This window comes from Scomber scombrus, chromosome 3 (genome assembly GCF_963691925.1).
Source record: "Scomber scombrus chromosome 3, fScoSco1.1, whole genome shotgun sequence".
In the NCBI taxonomy this organism is placed as follows: domain Eukaryota; kingdom Metazoa; phylum Chordata; class Actinopteri; order Scombriformes; family Scombridae; genus Scomber; species Scomber scombrus.
The window spans coordinates 20,705,634-20,729,788 of NC_084972.1; the positions used below are offsets into that span (position 1 = coordinate 20,705,634).

Genomic DNA, 24,155 nt, shown 5'->3' on the forward strand with positions numbered 1-24,155 from the left:
TAGACTGGCTAGTGCTGAGCTTGAATCTCAACAATCGATTGTCCTCATTTCTCCTGTGTAAACTGAAACTTCTTCATTGATCCTTTTCCCTACTTTGATATAAAATTCTGGCACAGTAAATGCTACTAGATCTGGACATAACTGTGGTATCTGTCAATATATCCCAGTACGATATGTGAATTATAACTAAACTCCTTATTCTTGTTCTTCTCTCCTAATACTGTAAGATCTGTTGTGACATTCAGAAGTATCCAAGGTGGTATTGCTGATAATGGTACTGTGCTATTCAAAGTTCTATTGCTTTCTGTGTCATTGTCCATCCAAAGCTTTGTGTTTTCCTCCTCTCCTTTTCCAAACAAGGTTTTAAAGTTTCTTGTGTTGATCGCTGTATCCTTCTCATTTCTAATTATATGTCCCCAATCTGTACCTGTAATGCTGCTGTTGGAGTTGTTTTAAATGCACATGTGCATCATCTCAAGGCCTGATATTGATGTGCTTGCTTTGGATGTATACACCACACAACCATAATCTAATACTGACCTAAAGCCCCCCTAAAATAAGCCTAACTAAGCTCCTGGGGGACAAAGAAAGAATTAAAAAGTTATATGAAGCTTCAGTCATCGAAGTTAGTCAAATCAAGTCAATATCTTTCAGAATTTGTCTTTTTGATGCCAAACTCCCTTCTTTTGTTATGATCCTTCCAGCTGAACAGGAAAACGCTGTTAGAGGGAATCATTTACTAAAAAGACAGTAACTGTGGAACAAATCCACTTTATGTGACTAACTCAAACAGCACAAACACAACACCTCTCCATGTACACTGCAGAAACCTTTTCTTCTGGACAATGTACATGATGGAGGTTATTGTGTCATTTTATAGGTCAGAGGTGTCAGATGGTTTTTCCTCTGATCAACATGAAAACAATTCAAATCATGATGAAGGTACAAATGTACGTTACTAACTTGCTACATACTGTCACACATTTGAGTTTTGCATGACCAGACCTGTAAGTGGCGGTACAGATTATGACTTTTTGGTCATATTTCATATATTTTGACATGATGTTTATTCGTTATAGATTTTGCTGCAAGAGCAGTACCTTGTAGCAGCAGCAGCTGGCACTCTAATCAGCTAGCAGCAATCGCATGTATCTTCCTTTAGAAATGCATATTCAAATTTCTTATTATTATAATACCCACCTTAATTGTCTTAATCATATATTTCCTGCCATAGTCATACGATATACTCCCACCTGCTGAAGCTTCATTAAAATGATTTCAATCAAAAGGTCCTGGCATGACATTGTAACTATAAAGTGATTGAAAGTTATTCATTGTGAGCAGCATTAACAGAATAATTTTATTCATTTAAACATATTCTTAAGTAAAGTATTGCATCAAATGTGCAGTATATAGAAAACAGTAAATCATCTAAACATTAAAGTCAGTGAGACATCAAACCTACAGACAAATCTGTTGTAAATCCTGCATATAAACAATGGTTTTCAGAGTCACAGTTTGTTAGTTTGGGTAATTAACACTGCAGAGGTCATAACTATCCACTGAACATACTGCTCGTGTATGTCTTCTTCCTTGCTCCTCATTCATGTTGTCCTTCCCTTTCTGACAGTGACCTCCTCCAGTCCATATTGAGTGTATAAGAGGAGATGTGAGGCCTCTCTCTAGGTTGGAAGGATTTTGGAGTTCTGTACAAGACTGATTTGATTTCATCATTCCTTTTCTTCATCAGGGCAAAAGCAGGTGTCATGTGACCCGGGTCAAAACACTGTCAAGGAAGCAGAGGTTAACAAAGTGCATAAGTCAGGTACTGTGAAGTAGTGGAACTTTATATCAGCATTCAGATAACCTACACTGTTGAATTACTTCTCACAGGTTATAAATCTGAGGGGCCTGAAGATGATTACAGTATTAATACAAAAAAAAAATTCTGTTATGCAAAATCATGTTTTTTTTGTTTGACTTTTACCTTCAAATGAATCAATCTGGCAAGAATACTTCACTCTTTGGTTGACCTGCTCACAACTCATGTCCACACGAAGGACATAAGCTGTGATTTATGGTCACAAGAAGACAGACACTGCTTCATTTGAATATATCACAAGCTAAAAAGGCCAGGAAAAACTGATGTGTAACTAATATTTTTGGTGTTTCCATTTCACTTTTCTACCAATACCTTTCCTCAGAAATAAATAAAAAGGGTTTATTAAAGCGGTAATTTCACAATATCTGATATTTCTGCCTTCCCACTATTTTGTTTGTGGTGCTAAAAGCATTAAAATGCAGCACAATAAAAAAACAACAACAAAAAAACAAAAAACAAACAATGAATCTGTTAATCACAGATCCCACTATGAACTTTTTTAACTACAGTACTTTGTAAAGAGGCTAACAGGGACATTTATTTCTGAAAATACACATTACCTTTCGGTATTTTTAAATGCCAATTGTCAATGTTATGAGCAGCACCACAGTCTGCATGACTTGATGCAATGAGGTATTAAATATGTTGGGGTTTTTTTTTTAAATTTTTTTTAAATTTTTTTTTATTTTAAATTTGGGACAACAAACCCTTTGATTGATTACTTTTTTAAAGTTATGGTTCATTACTGTTACTTGAGTAAAGGATTTGTATTTTTCTTCTTTGGTGAATGGCAGTTCTGAGAAAAAAACCTGTAAATTAGTTTTTGTAAGAAGTGTCTTCAGTTTCTTTCATTCTATACAAACAAGACAAATCTACACACTCACACCAGCCTTCAACCTCGGCACTGGGACTCCTCTCTCGTCTTGATCTGTATCCGTATTGTGTACACTCAGGTTCATCATGGACTGACTCAGTTCGGACTTTGCGCCCTGTGATCCCATCCTGGGCAGTCCTGAAGTGCTCAGCTGAGGACAAAGCCTCTTCAAAATGTCACTCACTGGGCCAGATCTCTCAGATTGCGGCACCATCAAGATTAAAGGTTTCTGTGAGGAGATAAATGTATCTCAGTTTCTTCAGTTAACAGCAAGATATCAATAACTCAAGTGTTTTGGCAGCAGAAGACTTACCCTAGAAGATGGTATGTTGTCCACCTTGGAGTTAGTTACATCTATGCTGGTCTTCACCAAAATAGGCTCCCTCCATGAGGGCTCTTTTCTCTTAGTAGAGGAAAGCATGAACATATTTTGTGTTGGCTCTCTTTCTTTATCATCAAGCCTTGTTGTTTGTCTTTCCCCTGCATTTGTGTCTTTCTCTTTGGAGAGCTGTCTGGACACAGCTTGCTCTATTTTGTGTTCCATCCTGCAAGAGAGAAAAATGCACTATCTTTTGGACATGTTCCATTTCAATTATCTTTTATCAAATGTATTCTTTGCTTTATATTTTTGGTTTTACCTTTTCATTGCAACTGCAGGTGCTGTGTCTCTTGGGGAGGACTGTGTGTTGCTGTGAAAATAATCAAGAACACAGGAAAATGTTATCATAAAGCATGAGCAAAAAATATATGGTCAATACATCTAACTCAACAATATGTAAAAACTGGCAAGTGAAACAAGACTCACTTGAAAGTTCTTGATTTATCTGGAATATTGTTTATCACTGGAGAGGTGTTTTCATATACCCTGTCACAAATAGAGATCATTTAAAACCTGTGCAAACAACCTGTAGCTTAAAATAAAGAACCTTGATAACATTAATCAAAGAATGACAAGGAACTGATAATATTTTAAATATTTTGGAATAAGTTTAAAAAATCTGAATCTTTGTAAACTAACAAACAAAACCAACACAAATGGTTTCTTGTACAGCCTACAGCAGAGTATTTGTGGAAATTACAACATGATTTTTAAAAAGTATATACTATATGCTTGGTCCAAAGACAGCTTCAAGGATTGATTTTGTCAATATGTACCTTCTTTTATCCATAAATTGGTCTCCATTGTGAATCAAACCATCCACAATAGGTGTCTTTCTATTAAACGGCATGTTGTTCTCCGGTGGTATCTTCTCTCTCACAATCTCCTCATGATGATCAAGAGGGTGGTCTGCATAGGAGTCTCTCTGGATGACACCCATGGCTTCCCAGTCCAGCAAGGAATCAGCAGGTGGGGATGAAGGGCTGGCAATCTCATGCCCCAATGAGAAATGCTTTTGATACCTGAGATCTGGGAAGTCTTTTAGCTGATGAGCCATATCTGCAAGTGTACCAGCAGCCCTCCTTGTGTCTGGGACAGGGAGTGAAGCGGCAAAAAGGATTCTGAACTCCTTATCGAAAGAGTCTACAACTGGGCCGCTTAGAACAGTGATTATTTGCCGGTGCAGGTGCGCATCTGTCCATGTGAGGCTGTAGAGTAGGGACACAACCTGTTACATCACTCATATGTGTGTGTGTGTGTGTGTGTGTGTGTGTGTTACAAATATAAAAGGAATGAGTAGAAAGACATGACTGTTCGTACCTGTAGCTGCCATGAATCACTGTCTCTAAATCCACCAGAAGGAACTTGTCTTTTAGTTCCCCGACCACCATTCTTCCCTCCCTCGAACAGAAAGTTTTACCTCCAAGAACTCGGACCCGCATATTCTGCCAGAGCACAAGTTTAAAGTGAAACTCATCACTGGGATGTGAATGGTAAACTATGTGTTGACCAGTGTGAAGTATCCTGTATCATACACAAGGTTTAAGAGCCTACAGACATATTATGGCAACTTTGTGAGGCTTCACAGTGGTGCTTTAAATGAAATGTTAGCAAACCATCCAACAGTCAAGACTTTTCACTAAAAACCAATGAGCCAGCCCCATGATGGCGTGAGAGGAATGGTCAGGAGATCACCACAGTCATTAGTATGTTTGTCTATAAATGATAACCTTGACTTGCTGGTGGCGCTACAAGAAAAGTCAGGGGAACACCAAAGTCATTATGATTCATCCTCTAGGGACCCAGAATATCTGTACCAAATTTCATGGCAATCCATCAATAGTTTTTGACATATCAGTGCGGACCAAAGTGATGGACTGAGCAGATAGCTTTACCATCCCTAGATCCAGACTGCAGGCATGGCAAAAGATTGTACATGAGTTTGCTGTAGTCATAGCATAGCAGTGTTATTACAAGAGCTGTGATAATTCTGAATAGTCTGCTCCCCTTTTATAGACAGAAAATAAGTTCTGTTCAGTCATGAGTCTATGTTCATCATGTAAATAGTTTTGGGTTTTTTTTCACTTTGTCTCACTCAGCATCAGTGTGGTTCCTCACCTCTTGAAATGTTGTGCAACCAGTTCAGCTATGTGTTGCTAAAAGTACAACACATAGCTTTGTCTTTGTCTTTTGGCCTAACAAGCATGCCTGAGTAACTAGACACGCTTGCAGTTTAAGAAATGCCTCTCTATAGTAAGTTTGCAGTGTGTCAAGTTTTTAATGATGATGAACATTTATTTTCAAAAATCAATGGTTTATCTTTTGCCTTGTCAAACATACTCTAGAGGGTGGCTGCTAGGTGTGGGATGATTTGAAGGAGGTGACTCACCGGATGCATGAGCCTGTTGAGCATGAAGTTCTCCTGAATTGTCTTTTCGTTCAGGATTATGTAAACCGGGACACCCCGGGAGGCAGCACTGTGTAAATCACCAATTACTGCACCATCTGTCAGTTTGTCTGTGACAATAGCAATTACCTGCACAGCAAAGAAAATGTCACTTAGTCCGTAATTGGCCAGATTATATAAGAAGAGAATCATGTAAAATGAAGCTGTCCATCATAAGTTTATCCATGCTTTTAGTGTCAAATCTTAATATACAAAGTAGGTATTATTAACTAAAACTATCAAATTAATGTTGTGGAATAACATTTAACTAAGTCCTTGACTAAATGTACTACCTACTCCTCCACCCATATGAAAATGTGGGTGGCCAATGTTTTGTGTTTATCCATAAAATATAAAAACTACATCATATTTTCATACTTGGTTGGCCTTTTGCAAATGCTGTCTGATGATCTCTCTGACAGGTGCTTGCCCTTCAGCAGGAGGACTGGTGTGGACTTTAACATTTCCCGTTGGCCCCCAAGGGCTTTTTTCAGGCCAGCCCAACTCCAAACTCGGGGGTGGTGTGTCAGAGTAGGAAGGGAAGTAGGTGGAAGAGAAATCCCCCATCGCTGAGTTGCCCTCCTCTCCATTCTCTTCCTGTTGCACCTGTAGCTGACTACAGCGATAGTCCTGAGCCCAGCTGGTTATCTGGCTGACCTCCTCAGGAGACAAGAAGCAACCGGAGTGCTCTGTGCCAATGGAGCTGTAGAAGGCCTCAGGACCAAAACTCAGGAGTCTCTCCACAGCTTGGCGCTCTGTCTCTGAGTAAAGGAATTCTGGGGAGGTCTCAGTCACCGGCAGGAACACTGCATTTTCATCTAAGTTCTGCTCTTGAGAGTTCGGCATAACTGCGGCCTTGTGTGTCTCCTGGAGAAGTGTTACCTATCAAAGTTTAGCTGAGTTTCAACCACTGACTGCAGCTGTGTGGGGATGCCACCATCCCAAGTCAACTGTCACCCTTCAATCAAGCGAAAATATTTAACTCATTCATTTTTTTCTGGCAAAGGATCACACTGTTTCCCATGTCGGCAAGAGCTGAATACAATTACATCTGATATCTTGATGTTTTACTGCACGCCTTGCTGAGAAAAAGCTTGATCAGGATTTACAAGTTCAGTCCTCTTCGACACCATCCTTGTCCCCAGCTCATGTTAACATAAGAAATACATAAATTAGTAGAGGCGATCACTGAGCTTTCTATCACCTTTACAAAATTTGATTGAACATTCAAAGAAAAAAACAAAACAAAAAACCCAAACAACACACATTGTGAAACTCACCTGGGCAGTGCGTCTCATCTCTCAGACTAAAGTATTTACTCAGAAGTTCTCAGGAACTGCAGCTCGTCTTCGCGTGTTCCCTCCCCTGCATGTCATCTCACTCTATTTAACCCTTCCACTCCTTGTCACCGGCATTGTTCTCAGACTCCAGATATTCAATGCAGTTGACAGACGACAGTTGACTTTGACACAGCTGCAGTTTGTGAATTAAATTACCACCTCTGATATATACCATACCATACCGTTCCATACTGTACTCTACTCTACCATGCCAATACCATACCATACCATACATACCATACATACCGCATCACAGTGCACCACACCACAGCATACCACACATACCTTACCACTTCCTAATGTAAGTGAGGTGTGTAAGGGAAAAATATTACCATGTGTAATTTATTGCCTAGAGAGGCTGCTGTTTACCTCATAGTTTGCTATTTGAACTGGTCCAGCCTGACAGGTAGGTTTATCAGCAAGAGTGATACCCATGAATGCATCTCACTTGCTCTCTACGGGTGTCAGGTGCATTCAAAGCTGTTTCTTTTACATTTCTTTGGATATGAAAAACCTTTTAGTGAATTCTGATACTACGGACGTGCCCCCTGCTCAGTTTGTTATCATTTAATCATAGCATTTCCTCATTCTATTAAAAAAATAGTGTGGGCATGCTGGGCAAAGTAAACAATGGATGCCACAAAACAATCAACGATTAAAGGACAAGGATAACACCATGGTATTGTCAGAAGGTTGCATCGGCACTGTGTTACACGTGAAGCTCTTAACACAAAACGACACAGACCTTACACAGTTAGTCTTCAAAACCAGGAATACTCAAATAATTTCAATGTGTTGAACATTTAGTGAGTCTAATAAATGATTCATAACATTTCTTAAGAAGCGATTACGTTCAGTGTATTACATTTTTAATAAGTAAGCACAATTATGTACAAAATACAACAACTTATGCATTGATTAGCAATTTATGTCAACATCCTTCATATAACATGTGGCATTAACAGGAGCTTTGTATCTTACAGCATGACTGAGTTGCAGTGAGTTTCAGTTTTCTTGATCTGGTTTTCAGTTACAGTGTTCACACAACAAGGTGATTGACAAGCAGAAATGCCACCACGATCAAATAATGAGTGAATAGTATCATTTAGAGGTATTTATTTCTCAATCATCATTTCCTTAAGCAGGCTCACTATTAAGTGAAAGTGGTAAGAACACTACTCTGCGCCATGGTTTGGTTTTTAATCTTATGGTTTTTTGGCTCACTGCTTCTTGCGCAAGTGAACATACAGGATTCCACTTATGAGAAGGAGAGGGACACAGATCCATGCCAGGATAAAACAGTAGCCGAAACGTCCTTTGCTCAGATCTCTGAAGTCATTTAAAATCTCCTTTCTGTGGAAGGTGAAGATAAGGCAAGCAGCAAAGTCTGCGAAACCTGCAAAAGTCACAAAAGAGAAACATTTTTGTGAACATTTTCTAATCTTATCACAGTCATATATTTTCATGGGGTTTATTTAACTAGTGATTAATGATAATACCTACTTAAATATTACCACAAATATTAGAGTTTTACTTTTTTATTATTTTTTTTAAATCTTCTAAAAGCTGGGCTCTAACAAGTATTAAAGACAGCATGACTTTGTATATGGGCTTCACTGAAAATAAACCGCAGTGCCCAATGCCCATATTTATGCTAATGAATGGAAGGAACATGTTACCCAATCCAAGAGTGTGACTCACTCATGTTTTTAATAGTTTTGGGGAAGAAATAGAGGCCTAGCAACGAGCAAATATGCAACAGTATTGGATGCACAGTTCAGACAGTTCATTGTTGGTTTTGATTTTTATTTTCTAGTATTCTTATGTATCTTTAAACTCCTTCCTCCATGTGAGGACTCTATATATGCATAATCAAAAAAGAAAAAAAAACCCAACCCAACAGTTTTTACTAACTCGCACCTTGATATAAAGATCGTCCCTTTTTACAACTAATACGAGCAAGATAAGCTGAATCACAAAAAGTGTATTTACAAATTGTCATGAGAAATATCAATACTATCTTTTGATTTTGATCTACACCATTTTATGTGAATCATGGAAGTCTTTACACACCTGCAAAAGCCTGACAGAGGCCTGTGAAGTAGAAGAGGCCTCCTCTGGACATTGTGAACAGCTGACCCAGAAAAACCAAGAAGGAGATTGAGGAGAAGACTATAGAGAGGACCATGAGGGCCTGGACAGACTGCAGCCAGTCTGGGAGAGAAGGTCACAGAATGAGTGTAAGAAACAGACTGAGAGGTCAAACTTAAAACTTAAGAAAACAGTGTACTATCCAATCATGCAGAAGTGGAAAATATGAATTAATAAGTAAACAATGATTTACCGCTTTCATTAGTAGCAGCACACAACCACGTTTTTGTGGCATTATCATGGAAACAGTTATACCAGAGATCTGTGATTTCTGTATCAGCCCATATCCACCAGGACTACAGGAAAAAAGAAAGAAAGGTGTGTTTCTCATATACTATAGGGATTAACAGTGACATTTACTGTAAGAGCAACAGCAACATGAGTTTACACACCTTCTCCAGGGTGGCGATGAGGAGCATGGCCAAGGTAACCAGATGCAGCACAGTTAAGAATACGAGGAGGAATACCATGACTGCTTGAATATATGAGGAAGAGCTTGGTATCCTGTGTACAAACAACACAGTGATGTTATCATAATTATAGTGTGATGTCCTCACAAAACCAAATGCCTGTGAGCTGAGATTAATAGTTTAATACACCACCAAACAGCTTTGTAAAGTCAACGAAACTCTTTTGTCACTGCTAAGCATCTTCCTTTCCTTCCATGTCATTTAAAATGGCCAGCAGATTCTGAAAGCTGTGGTGGGGAACAGTGGGCTGTCTGTCTGGCTCTTGAGAAAACTTGAGCACTTTCATCATGCTTCCTAACATCTGCCCTGACAATCTCTGCCCATTTATCAGGCCAGACAGAGCAGAGGGGGCTCACCCTATCTTCAGAGGCCGGGCAGTCTCTGAGGATTACTTCACCCTGCTCCCTTTCTAAATAAGCATTGAGTTTGAAACCCTATATATCAACAGTTTCTTGTGTCATTTTTATTAATCTGGGTACAAACTTTACAGTAGACAGTTAAAATAGATGGGATGGTAATCTGTACATGCACTTCAGATTCATCTATCATGAAAAACCTACAAACGTATTCATTTCTCTTTATGATTTAAAACACATTTCCTAATGATCCACACCTTAGAAATCTATCCTGTAATTTGACTGTTAAATTATCAGTGGGGAGAATGAGTAGAACTGTTAATCCTGTCTATCAAGTCGGCGCAGTGGTATTGTTTTTCATCAGAAACTTAAATGAGGACACCAGCACAAAGGGAAAGTCACATTATTAAGTAATGTGTTTTTGGTTTCAGTTCACTATTAAAATTCATTCAACATTTTTTAATCAAAAGTTGTGTCTAAAACACCAAAAATGTCTGTTTACTCATTTTGTGTCTGTGGCAAGAAAAATAAATTGATGCTTGATTTCACATTTAATTCATTTTCAAAAATACAAGGGCTAGATTTGGACATACTTTTCATCATTTGGACATCACTGACCCTCCAGTACACACAATACAATATTTTATAGGGCTGGTTATTCTACACCCTGCACATGTTTGTCTCTTTCACTCAGCTCTGCCCAAAGAGGGAAATCACTTGCTGTTGAGGACAATTCAGAGAGGCATGTGTTTGATTACATTCTACTACATCTGGTTCACAGATTTCACAGTGGAAGAGCAGCAGAGCTTCTTCATAAATGTTCAGACAAAATCATTATGGAGGTAGGGTTTCATTAAATTTGCCTGTGACCAGCATCTCATTAGACTAGTTAGTTAGATAAATAGAAAATAATAGCAAATTCAGGCACCATTCATTTTAAAACATCACTGAGTTGTTTTGATGAAGTTCTTACCCGTTAGCTTCAGTACCTTAAAGTCTGCACACTTCACTGATCCTCTTTTCCCCGGTCGCTGCTGTCCTCCCTCTGTGCTCTTTCTCTCAAAAAGTTTTGGCTCCTAAACTTGGACAAGGGTACAGAAGAGGAATGTGCAGTGAGATATAGGAGGAGTCCTCAACACCCATTTCCTCTAAATTTTCCCTGCCCTCCCCCTCAAATCTGTGGCCTGGACCAGCTCAACACCAAAAATAACATTCCTCTGGACCTGCATAAACACCGAACATAGTCTGAAAAGCTATACTTCATACATCCACTGAAAATGTGGAACAAAATATGATAAGATGATGGATGCACATTTCCATTATTTGGGTTGAACTGAAAAAGACAGTTGAAATTAAATTGCCTTTAATTAACTGTAAAAGCTGCATGGGCTGGCAATTGTTAAAATTTTGAAGTCACACTTTTCGTAGGTACATTTTGTTCATCCAGCTGGGCAGCTTGGCATGAAGACCACCACACTACTCCCACAATGAAGTGAATGAAAGGCAGGAAACAGGGGCTTATTACTGCCCACTTTTGATAGTAAATGAGCAGGAAGTCTCAGACCACCCAAGACACAACACACAACGTGAAAACGCCTCAGAAAGAATACTAAGCTGCAAAGAAATCCCATTTCATTAAAAGTAAGACATTGTTATACAATGACTAATAAAACATAAAAAAATGACTAATAAAGCATAAAAACACATAAATCATCAAGAGTAGCAATATATGTGTAAATATTGAAACTTATGTAATCATATAGCATATGAAAATGTTAAGTTGTTCGTTCATTATATTGATTACACTTACAGTAATAAATATGTTTACAACCCACCACTACTCATGTGGTAATTTGTATTATGTCGAGTCAAAATGTGGACTTCTTGAACTAAAACTGAAATTGAATGAAGTAAAATTAAGAGTGTGCCTACACAGTAGGCCTACTGTGAATTTTACACTATTATATGCAATATTAGATTGTTACTGATGCAATAAAGGATGGGTTCACAATTTTTCAAGTCTGTCTTTAAACAACAGTCAGGTCTACAAATGAACGTTGAAATAGTTTTTTCTTGCCACAGTCATTCCTCTTGTTCATACTGGCTATTAGAGATTCCCTCAAAATACACTTATAATGTAAATAAAATGTAATTGTAAGTTTATCTGAGGCTTATGTGAAGCTTCATCTGTACAAATTGGTCAAATCAAGGGAATATCTTTCAATATTACAGTCTTTTTTAGTGCCAAAGTCCCTCTTTTTGTTATATTTACTTCCACAGCTGCTCAACAGGGAAACACTGTCAGAGGAAACACAAAAAGTGAATTTGATGCTTAAAAGACTGTAAATGTGGCAGATATCCACTTGATATGACTAACTCACACTGCTGAAGCCTCATATAAGCTTCAGATCAACTTTTAAATGCATTTTTGAACAAAGTGACTATGTGGACACACTGTGGATTCTGGCCCCCCACTCACTGATACAAATAAAAATTGACTTGATTTGTGCACTGAAGAAACAACACCCTTTGGTTGTTTTGTGTGAGACAGACTTTCTTAATTACATTTTCTGACACAATTGGGGCTTTGCCATTATACAGTTCTAGCACTACTCGGCTCTACTGGATTCGACTCTTCTCAGTTTTGGTACCAGGCGTTGATGTCACATTTTCGTGAGCCAGAGCAGATACCCAAAAAGGTACCAGGTACTACCCCTTAAGTAAAAGCAAAAAAACCCGAGTAGTAATCATGTCTCTTTGTAAATATGTAAATACCACTTTATAGCATGATTGATCTGTGGTGACTTGTCAGAGCAGTGTTATCGTGAAGTGGGCAAAAGAGACCTGTATTCTGTTATTCTAAAGATAAATACAATCATTTTTTATTATTTTATTCCTGGTTACTCTGATCTAGAAACAGGCTACATCATAACTCAAAGTTGAGTCATATAACTAATTGTTAATCAAAGTTGAGCCTGCATGTGATACCATTGGTGATATCTTACTTCAAACTCTAGCCAGTTTTGAAAGAAGATGAAACTGCGCATAAATAAAGCTGGTATTTGACAAAAACCCAATTCCTTCCTTGTGCCTATTCATCTGATGGTGGACTTGTGTTGTAAGGGTTTGGGGCTTGATACCCAATCTCGGAATCCCAAGTTGTTTCTTTAGATGGTGGGGTATGAAGCTCCCATATATCCCACATGCTCTGCATGTTACCCCTCTCACTTGGTTTACTTGTATGTTTTTAACGCGCGCACGTTGTGTGTGACCTGTAGTTTGGGAGATGAGGAAGCGATGCAGCAGTTAACATTTTGGATAACAAGCAGATATGGATTTAAAAAAGGGTCTCGTGAATGGCAAATTCAGCTCCAAAGCCCTGCCAGATGGTTCTATCGACATGACCAAAGTTATTTACATTTATTGTCGATGTGATGGAGTTACCACAGAAGAAAGTCGAGCCTCAACTACCACCTGTTGGCCAAACATAGCTACAGCTGATACAGAGAGCCCCCTCCCATTCACCAATGGCAGACCGCACTAGATTTTTTTTTTTACTTAACAGTACCTTCACTCTTCACTTTTAAGTAAACAATTGAATGGAATGCAGTACTTTAAAGTTTGGTATTAATAGTTTTACATCATAAAACGCTTCATTTACTACTGAGAAAACCAAATTTCCCAGTTAGAAAAAGGGTGAAAATAGGCAGAGTTTGCCTCAGGCCCCAAAACTGAGTCAAACCGCAGACTAACATTTTACTGTACATTCCTTCAACCTCAACCCACGTTGTAGCCTACATTTATACTCTGTCTGACGTGAGAGTTTAAAGTATCTGATTGTTTAATCTCACACTTTGAGGAGTTTTTGCGCTCCTCACGTACCGTAAATCGTTCAAATACAGCTGAACGCTGTGCGTGTTTACGTCGCAGTGTTCTGGAACGCGTGGCTACCATGGATGCGGGGGGGGGGGGCACATTCTGTTCCAGCTCGCGTGCGGCTGGGTTCGGTGGTCGTGTTGACGTCAGACTCTTTCGGAAACATTTGGGCTCGTATGTGACTGATCATCTCGCTCCAACGTTGTTTCTCACCGTCCTACAGATGGCTCAACCAGAGGTAGCGAACTTCTGTTTTTTCTTTTTCTTTTCGTTTACTGCACAGCTAGCTAAAACATAAACTTTTGCTGAAAATAATTACATAAATCGGAGACGTTTAACATCGTATCATAATGCTCCAGATGTGACATTTGATCAACTTTACCGCTGCAAAGCTGGTGATGAAATGAAAAACACTTCTTAACAACGTTTCACCTTTTGTTTCTACTCAGTCTGAGACTGGAAACATCATCTTATTCCACAGCTGTAACAGCTGTTGAACCATATTGTGCCGAAACTGTCTACAGAGTTTAATCCTTGATTTAAACAGCATCACCATTTTAGTAGTCAAGTACTTATTTTCGTTTGCATCATCTTATACACAGTTCTCACTGTGACATGTTTTGATTTGGCACAGTTGGAAACTTCAGGGTCTCCAGCATTATTTTAAATACAGCTTTTTTGGTTTGAGTGACGTTTGGCTGCACAGCATGACTTTGTAGTGACTGAGGTTAACACACAAACGTCTGGTTCGTTATTATTCACGGTTTTAGACCACCACATATACACAATGAGGAAGCAGTTCACCATATTGGCAATGCCAGCTGTCTACACAGAAAGAGAAACAGCTGTTCCTCAAACAACTTCACCAAAGCCAAGGGAAGTGTCAGATATCTCACTAGTTCAGATTTGGGGGGCACATTCATTGACAATTATACTATTATATAAAAGAATCAGAAAGATGGAAAATGAAGAAGTTATCAGTCAGAAGCTGATAATCTTTCATATCTGCCACAACCTCATCCTGTAGCCTGTACCATCAGTTTCAGTCTATGAACTGACATTGCATGGGGAGATGTAAAGTCTGCAGTTTCTTATAATTATGTCCACACAGGTAATATTACATAAGTTTACGTCAGATACTGGTTGGAAAGATGAAATTCAGTTTCTCCTCGTACAATGCAAGTAGTAGAGACAGTAAGGCATTTATAAGCAGATGAGGTGGTTCGTCAGTGACTATGTCTACATGTCACCCATACTGTCTCCAGGAGGAGCTGGAGCAGATCGCCACATGGTGTAGTGAGGAGGGACTTGCAACTGATGCCTCTAAGGAGGCTCAGCTGTGTTCGTTATGGCGAGCCCACCAGCACACAAAGCACCAACTAAGCAGTGTGATATGGGACATGGACACCCAGCGCTCACAACACTTAGCAGAGATGGCAGAGGTATGTTATTACATTACATTATCATCAAGACTTAGAATAAATAAAAGTCTGTGTATGTAAAGGAGGCGTTTGATGTTTGTGTTATTTTTATCTGTAAGGTGCGTAAGTCTTTGGAGCAGATCCGTATCTTTACAGAGCACAAAAATGTTTTGGCTCAGGAGATACAAGATGAAAATGATCAGCTCAAGGACCAGCTGCACCGCCTCATATCCCTTCAAGGTTGGACATTTTTTGCCAATATACCAGCAACAATTAAAAATAAAACCAAGAGCAAGAATATCTATCTGCACATTGCCAAAGATGTTTAGTGTCTCAATATTGTTGCCTGTATTATCACATAAATTCATAGTATAGATTTTGAGAATATAGTGTAGATATTTCAAGGTTCAAGGTATCTTTATTATCCCTGTGGGGCAATTCACATCCAGCAGTAATACATAGACATCAAATACAGCATATAGATACAACAACAAATACCAAATACAATTTACTTTGATTTACTTATATTCTACTCCCACAATCTCTCTTTTGATAGACGCCCAGATAAGCGAGGTGGCTAAAATGCTGTATCAGCAGGGTCTCACAGAGTTGATTCACAGCAGCCCCAGTGAGCAGGTGGCTTACCTCCTGGTTGAGAGGGCCTCCCTTCTTGAGACGAGGGAAGATCCTGTCAATCTCTCAGGTGATGAACACAGAGCCAGACCACTGGTGACAGGCGCCCAAGGGCCGAACATCCATGCACGCCAGGTTAGTGGGAAAATGTTGGTGAATGTTGATGTTGGTGTAGAACTTAAAGACATGGGTTAATAGTTCATAATTATACTCTAAGAACTTAAAATATGCATAGTTCTCAACGCTGTCATTTCAATTATATGAAAACATAAAGACAGCACTGAAAAGAAAGACATGCCATCCTCCTCTCCCCTTTTCATTTTGTATCATTGTACCATAATTCAGTCAGATTCTTATGTACAAATTGCATTTTTTGATATGCTATGATATAAATGAGCTTGCCTTATACATACATTTTTCTGTGGTCAAATGTCTTATACTGTGATTTCCACAGTCTCCTCACAAGGGGGCACCACGCAATGGCCAGAGCCCATGGAAGAGACTCTTCGGACTCCACAAAGCTTCACAGAGCAAACACACTTTTATTCCTGTATGTCCTTTTATATGCAGTACTGTTACTGCAATCTAATTAGTACTAACAAATACTAAAAGCTGCACTCATTTTAGTTGGAAAGTCAGAGATTCAGCACCACTGACTTTATTGTGTGTCCTGAGGTGTGTGAATGTGTCTTGCTTTCAGATCAGCTATTCATCTGTATCTACATTAACTGCAACCTCTTTTTTTGTTTCAGTACTATTAAGTTCTGCACAAGCTAGGGAATTTTGCATGGCAGAAGAAATTCAAGATACTACACCACTGATGCATCTTGATCCAGTGCACTTCTTAAGGTTTCCCTTCTGTTCTTGCATGTATTTCTGAACATGAATTCCTGCTTGTGTCAATCCATTCCCTCCCGAGCATGTCAGTATTAGTACTGTCATGCATTAATTGTTGTTTCCTTTTCTCTTCAGGCAGAGGCCAGACATTTGGCTGGCCAGGCAAGCAGTTTAGAGAGGGAGTGTTCCCGTCTGGAGCGGGACCTAGAAGAGGGCTCCCGACGGCTTGCAATGGCTCACAACGAGATCCGGCGTTTGACTGATGAGCTAGAGTCTGCCCACTTGACCCAGAGAACTTATGGTTAGAGATAATAATCAGCTACTGATAAGCAGACTGTGTCATCCTCAAAGAGATTTCTCATGATGATAATACAGTAGCCTGCTGTGCTCAGTCTTTTCTCCATTTTAATTTATCATGAGTTAAAGTTAAGTTTGCCACCATTGACAACTTTCACTAAAATCTACTATAAATATAATATATTACTAATATTCATAGACAAACATCAGGGTTTATTCTACCATCTGTTTTTCAGAGCCTGAGCTGCAGGAAGCACAGCAGGAAGTAGAGCAGCTCAGACACGAAGTTGAAAAACTGAAGAAATACGGTAAGAATTTCTTTCATGTGTATTCTACTATTGAGTATACTGTGATATATTCAGTTGAATCTGAATTATGAGTTGAATTTTCAGTGAGGATTAAATAATTCAATTTTATATTACATTCAGTTTCAAGTTTATTGGAATTAATTTCCAAATTAATAAATTCAATTTCATATTATGCAATTAAGATTCTATCAGTCAATCAATCAATCTTTATTTATATAGCGCCAAATCAAAACAACAAAAGTTGTGTTATATTATTCATTAATAATATAATTTAAAGATTCAGTTTTCAATGCAATTTCTCATGTTAAAAAAAATGCAAACTCAAATTATGTGATTCAAATTAAGTTTTTTAATGCAAATATTCAAGTTGTGGAACTCAAATTTAAATATAAATCATTTTAATTTCTAGTCACAAATATTTCTGTCCATACACTTGGCTCTGAATACAGCTTTGAAGCAATATTAGGAGTATTGTGTGTGTTGTTTCAGACATGAGACACATTTTCCTACTACCTCACAATGCATGATGTAATTGCATGCATTTTCTAATTTCCATTTGACCTGCACATCTTTAGACTGTTGGAAGAAATCCATACAAACAAAACAAACACAGAATGAAAATGCAAACTCCACAAAGAGAAAACCCCTGCTGCCCTGCTGGCTGGGTCAGGTGCAAACAATATGCAACTTTTGTTTTGCTAAATCATACAAATAAATACAGAAGCCTCAAAGAAGTGCTTGAATTTTTACTTTTGCATCATGTTAGAAAACTTCAAATCAATCAGCATTTCGTAGACAAGAATGCATGATAATACGGAAACCCCTCTAACATGTATTATTAATAATCTGAGCTAACTTTATGTCAAAAGAAATGATGGAACTGCGAAAGGCCAAAGAGCTGAATGATCGTCTGGACCTGGAGATCAGAGCTCTGAGGAACAGGGTGCGCTCCCTGGATGCTGAGAAAAACTCTCTGCAAGAGACGGTAAGATACCTGCTGGAACAATTTATAATATCAATGAACAGTCCTTTCAGCTAAGCTTATTCAATAACAGAATAAACGTAAACTATATTAGTAGTAGGAACCAGACACATCACTCTAATTGCTGCTTAGAGTTGGTAAGTCATTATATATTATATGATGGGTTGAACAAACAAAAGATACAGGCAAATATTTACTGTGTGCCCTTATTACATTTTATTTTCTGGATAGAGTGTTAGATCTGCATGTCGTAAGGCACATTTACAGTTAAGCTTGATCAAAGTGCATAATCCAGTGTTATTTCAGTGTAATGTTTATCAGTCTAAATCTGGCAACCCCACCGTCTGAATAGTCATAAAAAGCACTTGTCCTGTACATTATTATAATTGAGGACTGACTGTTGTAGCTGAGACTTGTGTATATGTAGCACTGTGTTTGTAAAATATGTGTTCGATAGCAGCTGCACACACCAATGTGTACCAACCAACTGGTACTGCTGCTGATCACTGTGCCACATTGCAAAAGTGACATCACCAGCATAGCTTACCATGACGTGACAGTCATAGCATTAAGAAAACAAATATGTGAAAATGAAATGTCGCTTGCGGTCTGAGGCACTTAATTACAGTAGAGCTGAAAAGATTTGCTGAATCACCAATTAGTTGATCGTCAGAAAATGTATTGGCCACAATTGTGATAATTAATAAATATTTTAAATCATTTTTGCCCTACAAATTTTCTAAAATGAACTGGGTCTAACTTCTAAAACATGTAGATGCAATGTTTGTCTTGTGTAACAGTACATTTGGGTTTTGCTGGTCTAACAAAACATAACATGCATTTTTTGCATGGTGAAATATGTAGTAAAGTAGATTTAAACAGTGATGAAAACAATCATTAGTTTCAGCCCCACCTCAGAGGATGTGTGTGTGTCTCAGCTGGTGTCTCTGCAGGAGGAGGTGGACCGTCTGCAATCAGCCCTGCAGGACCAGGTTCAGAGTGACCAGACTACAGAGCTGAATAAAGTAAGTTCAATAGCTTCAGATCATTAACTGTGAAAACATATAACAACATTTGATCACAACTTGTGATCACTCTGTTATTGAGAATAGTAGGCCAGTGTTAAAGAGCTATAGTCTGTTCAAAGTCAAGTTCTGATTGAAATCACATTTAAAAAGTCTAAGAGAGTCTTGTTTTTATGTGTCAAAATATAAAACATTGATATTAACCAGAATTTTGGCATCAAAGTATGTCTGGATTATTATATACACACAGAAGATATTTACAGAATAACCTTGTTACACAGACTGAATGAACTTAAAGGCTCAAAAGCTACTCAATGTCAGACCATTATTACATGTATGTCACTGCAAAGGTGCTTGTTTATTATAGGGAATACTGTAATACAGATTGGTTCGAGAAAGTAATCGTTGTTAGAATTTCTTGTTCCTGCAACCCTTCAATGACACACCTGGTGGTTGCATGTTGAAAATGTACCTCACTGTTGTTCATGTTTCCAGTCTCAAGCAGCAGAGCTAGCACAGAGCAACCAGACATGCAGGAAGTTAAAGGAGAAACTCGCTGCTCAGACAAGATGCCTCTTGGAAAAGGAGGAAACTGTAAGTACATACAAATAAGAACAGATAGCAGATTTGCAAACTAAAAAGTTTGTATGGTTATCAAACACACTGACTGCTTTATTTCTACTTCGCTGAATATAAATACCTTGAATGGCTAAAAAAAAAAAGAAGCATATCATAGGTAGTTTAAAAATGTCAGTGGTCAATTTGGTCGTCCACTGTGTTGTAAATCTGTTTGTACCATCCATACCTTGTCTGAAATGTCAGTGAGCAAGTATAAATGAAAGAAAATCCTGTGTTAGATACTTTATATTGTAGGATTTTAGGCTTACAGTGAAATTGCTTGAAAACAAGATATTTATTGTTTTGAAATATTTGATGGGAACTCCAAAGACAAGTTTGAGCACAGTTGAGTTTAAATATAGTCATTATAAGCAAATGAGAAATAATAACCTATGTGAAGCTTTGATGTCTCTTAAAAACTCAGTCAGACCCCTAACATGAGAGTGTGGGGGCTGTGCTGGGACAGATGTGACACACTGATCTATATAATGTTCGTCTTAGGTTGTATTTCTACAGAAGGAGGTGGAGCGGCTTGAGTCAGCCCTGCAGGAACAACAGCAACAGCTTCTTGCTGTGCAGGCTCAGGCCAACAAAGCTAATGAGTTAGCAAAAGTAAGTCCCACTGAGCATTACATGAGAGGCTTATGTTAGTCTTCCTGCCTTAAGTGTGGAAGGAGCAGAATGAGCATAATGTGCATTACCGTCTGCAAAAAATGTGTGAATGGTAATGCTGACTCAGTCTTATCGAGATTCTTATCCTTGTTTTACACAGTGTAGTATACATTGGTATCTGCAAACATAACTCATGAAATGAGGTTGTCTTCAGTACATGGCTGAGTGCTGTTCTTGTTGTGTTTCTAGTCCCGGACAACTGAACTGAATCAAACCAATGAGATGTGTAGAAATTTACATAATAAGCTCAGCGCTCAGACGAGAAGCCTTTTGGAAAATGAGTCAGAAGTGAGTGAATCAATATATTAATGGAATACAGAGACATTTCAGATAATTACATTAAAAGACATTCAGAGGAATGCACTACTATGGCCTTTGTTTCCTCTTCCATGGTGTGAAATACCGTTTCTTATGTTTTCAGATACATTCCCTAAAGGAGCAGCTAGACAATTCCCATAAAGACTTTGATGACCTTATAGCTACCATCTGCACGAAAGAAAGCAATTTCCAAGATCAAAAGTAAGCATGTTCTACCTTCATACCTTCAGCTTCAGCAAATACTGTATGTGTATGTTCTAATAATATATAATTGGAGGTTTAGCCATACTTGTTTGTGCTTGAAGGCAAAAAGACTTACAGCATTGTGAAAACAGTCACAGGCAGCTGGAAGCCTCTTTTGCAACAGAGAACAAAGAGCTGCAGACACAGCTGTCCAGCGAGAACACACTGTGTAAGGTAATTTTCTTTCATATTTGAATGTATGGGTTACATAATAAGACTATGTATGTGTGGTTACGTATAACTTCCATTTCTTGAGTGACTGTTTACCATCACAAAATGGCAGGAACTGTTGAGCTTAAAGAAAACAGAACTTTAGATCAATTTGATTTTAACAGAGTGAAGCTGCCTAACATATAGTTTACACTGAAGCCATCAATTCCTGTCACTGCTGATGTTTGCACTCTGGACTGCAGGAGTGTCCTGATTATCATGAAGCTGTGAAGAATCTGCTGGCAACCCAAGATGAGTGTGAGACACTTAAGAGCGAGATCTGTCAAACCCTAATATGCCTTGACCAAGAGCGGAGGTAAAGGGGCTACAACACTGCTTTCTGCTGAACTATTTATGAACAATATCCACAGAGAAATCATAATTTTATACTATGCCTTATAGTGGTTATACGGATTATGTCTGAACTGTTCTATTTTTGTCCATCTGCTTACAGTAAATTTCATGAGATGAAGGAGAAACACAAAGCAAAACTATGTCGAACCAAACAGAGATTTGATGATGAAGCCACACGGCGTGATGAAAAGATAAAAAATTTAGAGCGGGAACTGTCCTTGTGTTCGCATTCATTAGCAAAGGTAAATCTGCAGGTCTGCTCTTCTTTACACACAAAAAGACAAGTTTGGGGTGGGGCAGTGTGCTTGTGATCATTTCAATATCTTCAATAGAATTTAATTAATCAATAGTTCTCATGTGTAAGAATAATAAGATTAGATAAGAGGGAAAGAGATTGTTTCCCTCTTTTCAGTATTAATATTTATTCTCTCCTCTGTTAACAAGTATATATTTGCTCAGGCTACCACTTTTTTCCTCTATGTCAATATATTGACTTGGCTGTCAGGAGCGATGTTAAATGGCATCGGATGAACTGTCCTCAAATATATTAGCGCATATAAAACTAGATGATGGTGTTTCCTTTTCAGGAGAAAGAGCTCATTAGAAGTATAACTGCAGAAAATGAGAAACTTCTTGTTGAGAGGAGGAGATTACTGCAACAGCTCAATGAGGAGGAACACAACAAGAAAGACAGTCATCTAACAGCTTCTTTGTCCAAATGCAGGTACTGAACTAAGTAAGCAGTCAGCGCTTCACTACATGATGAATCAGTCCACTAATTATGTTCAAAGGAATGTAAAATAGAAAGTAAAATGTGCTCGTTTTAATCTCAAGGGTGGATTGCCTAGAAATGGAAAACAAGAAACTAAGAAACAAAATACTCCACATGTCCAATCAGCTAGCTGCCCTGGAACGAACCCTGCAGAACATTCAGTCTCTACACTTTGCTGAGGTACTGCTTCATCTATAAATACAGTGCAGGCTGTGACCTGGAGTTGCTGCTGTAGTTGTTATAATGTTTCAGTTTGACCACTGTAAAAGTACTGACTATGACATTTCAGTTGGTACAAGATCCCATGAGACTGAAATACTTCATAAATGCCAGGAAATTGTTCCCAACTTTGCTTTGCCAAATATGGAATGTTTGGCCCTGAGGAATGTAAGGTTTGGCAACAGAGGAAAGGTCTTATTATAACCTAAATCAGAAGTGTTTTATCATCTTTACCGTGGTCAATAGTTTAGCCTCCAGTGAGAAGTAGATTTTGGGACATTTATGAATCATTGTAATTGTGCTTCATCACTGAAAGGTGTGGAGCCACACATAAAACATACTATACAGTGTGGTGAAGAGGGACTGATTTTTGGGTAAAGCCCTAATATATTAAAATGCTAATGTGCTAAATTAGCATTAATCTGTAATGGAAGACTGTAGGGAACTCATGAAAGTTTGCTGTCCTTAAGAAAAAGACAGACATAATTAATGAGTTGTATAATAATTGTTTGTTTGTTTAAATAGGAGCTGAAGAAAATATCGAATCCTCAGCAGATTTTTACATCTCTCCCTTTGCAAACTTCAAGGTAGGTCTGATCCCAAGGCGGAACTTAAGTAACCCCTTTTTTTTGGGGCAAAATGAAACACCATTAAATGTCAACTTTGATTTCGTCTACAGTGTGATGACACCTGAGCCGTCTGAAATTCTGGGCTTATTGGACAATTGTCAGAGCAGTCTGACCAAGCAGACAGATATGACTTCTTCCCCTCACTGTCTCATCTCTGCTGCTCTGTCTCGATCAGCAGATATTGGCTATCTGAACCTGACCTCAGCTCAGAGCCACTCGGACTACTCAACTCCCCTGGGTGCACTCAGCACCTCAGAAACTACATTTTCCTGAAATGTTTTGTCTATCTGCAACATGAATATACTGTACAGAAACAATACTATTTGTTAATAAATAAAATAAATATATGTATGAACAGAAGAATTTCCCTGCCAAGTTCATTTTCAAGTTCAGATCACAATGATCTCTCAAACTGGACCTTCCTAGATTTATGACAATTTAGCAACAGTTGTAGTTGGAATAGCTCTATTTACACTGAAAATTAGTGCACACCTTTACATTGTTCCAAATATTGACTTAAACATTCATCAAGGCATTAAAACCTGACCTGCCTGATGAACATATGATGCTCCGATTTCCCCTCAGTACAAAACCCCCACACACACTTATCTGTCACAGTTTCCATCATCAGGTGAACATGTTTATCTTGTTTTTTCTTCTGTTAAAACAAACTACAGTAGCCGGCACTGTAGCAGCTGTTCATTCTAAAATGACCACAGGAGCTTCATGTTTGCCGCTCTCACTTGAATATATTTTTAATATTAAAGTTACTAAATGTAAAAATGTTTTTATTTTGATTGCAGCATCTGATTGGCTGCTGTATTTGTTAAGTATCATTTGACC

General features: G+C 38.3%; 3 protein-coding genes across 4 annotated transcripts; 1 reads left to right on the forward strand and 2 right to left on the reverse strand.

Annotated features, from left to right (window-relative positions):
- Positions 1-1,600: 1,600 nt before the first annotated feature.
- fam83e (family with sequence similarity 83 member E) lies at positions 1,601-6,427 on the reverse strand. Its single transcript, XM_062445315.1, has 8 exons — positions 5,960-6,427; positions 5,525-5,671; positions 4,456-4,580; positions 3,912-4,343; positions 3,395-3,445; positions 3,070-3,301; positions 2,767-2,985; positions 1,601-1,786 (listed from the first exon to the last, which is right to left on the reverse strand). The coding sequence occupies exons 1-8, from the start codon at positions 6,425-6,427 to the stop codon at positions 1,601-1,603; spliced, it is 1,860 nt and encodes a 619-aa protein (XP_062301299.1).
- Positions 6,428-7,889: 1,462 nt separating this feature from the next.
- emp3a (epithelial membrane protein 3a (MAM blood group)) lies at positions 7,890-10,929 on the reverse strand. Of its 2 annotated transcripts, none has more exons than XM_062416170.1 (5): positions 10,888-10,929; positions 9,465-9,576; positions 9,266-9,368; positions 8,995-9,135; positions 7,890-8,317 (listed from the first exon to the last, which is right to left on the reverse strand). In XM_062416170.1, the coding sequence occupies exons 2-5, from the start codon at positions 9,540-9,542 to the stop codon at positions 8,142-8,144; spliced, it is 498 nt and encodes a 165-aa protein (XP_062272154.1). In that variant the 5' UTR covers positions 9,543-9,576; positions 10,888-10,929; the 3' UTR covers positions 7,890-8,141. The 2 variants fall into 2 exon arrangements, with proteins under 2 accessions (XP_062272154.1, XP_062272153.1); XM_062416169.1 differs by having other exon boundaries at positions 10,872-10,910.
- Positions 10,930-13,884: 2,955 nt separating this feature from the next.
- Positions 13,885-23,585, forward strand: si:dkey-264d12.5 (coiled-coil domain-containing protein 30). The gene is made up of 19 exons (XM_062445326.1): positions 13,885-14,012; positions 15,040-15,216; positions 15,315-15,435; positions 15,752-15,963; positions 16,283-16,378; positions 16,801-16,966; positions 17,199-17,270; positions 18,140-18,255; positions 19,191-19,277; positions 20,397-20,507; positions 20,757-20,855; positions 20,989-21,086; positions 21,191-21,302; positions 21,542-21,654; positions 21,793-21,934; positions 22,280-22,416; positions 22,527-22,644; positions 23,209-23,270; positions 23,363-23,585. Exons 1-19 carry the CDS (start codon positions 13,998-14,000, stop codon positions 23,583-23,585), a joined length of 2,277 nt encoding a protein of 758 aa, XP_062301310.1. The 5' UTR covers positions 13,885-13,997.
- Positions 23,586-24,155: the final 570 nt, after the last annotated feature.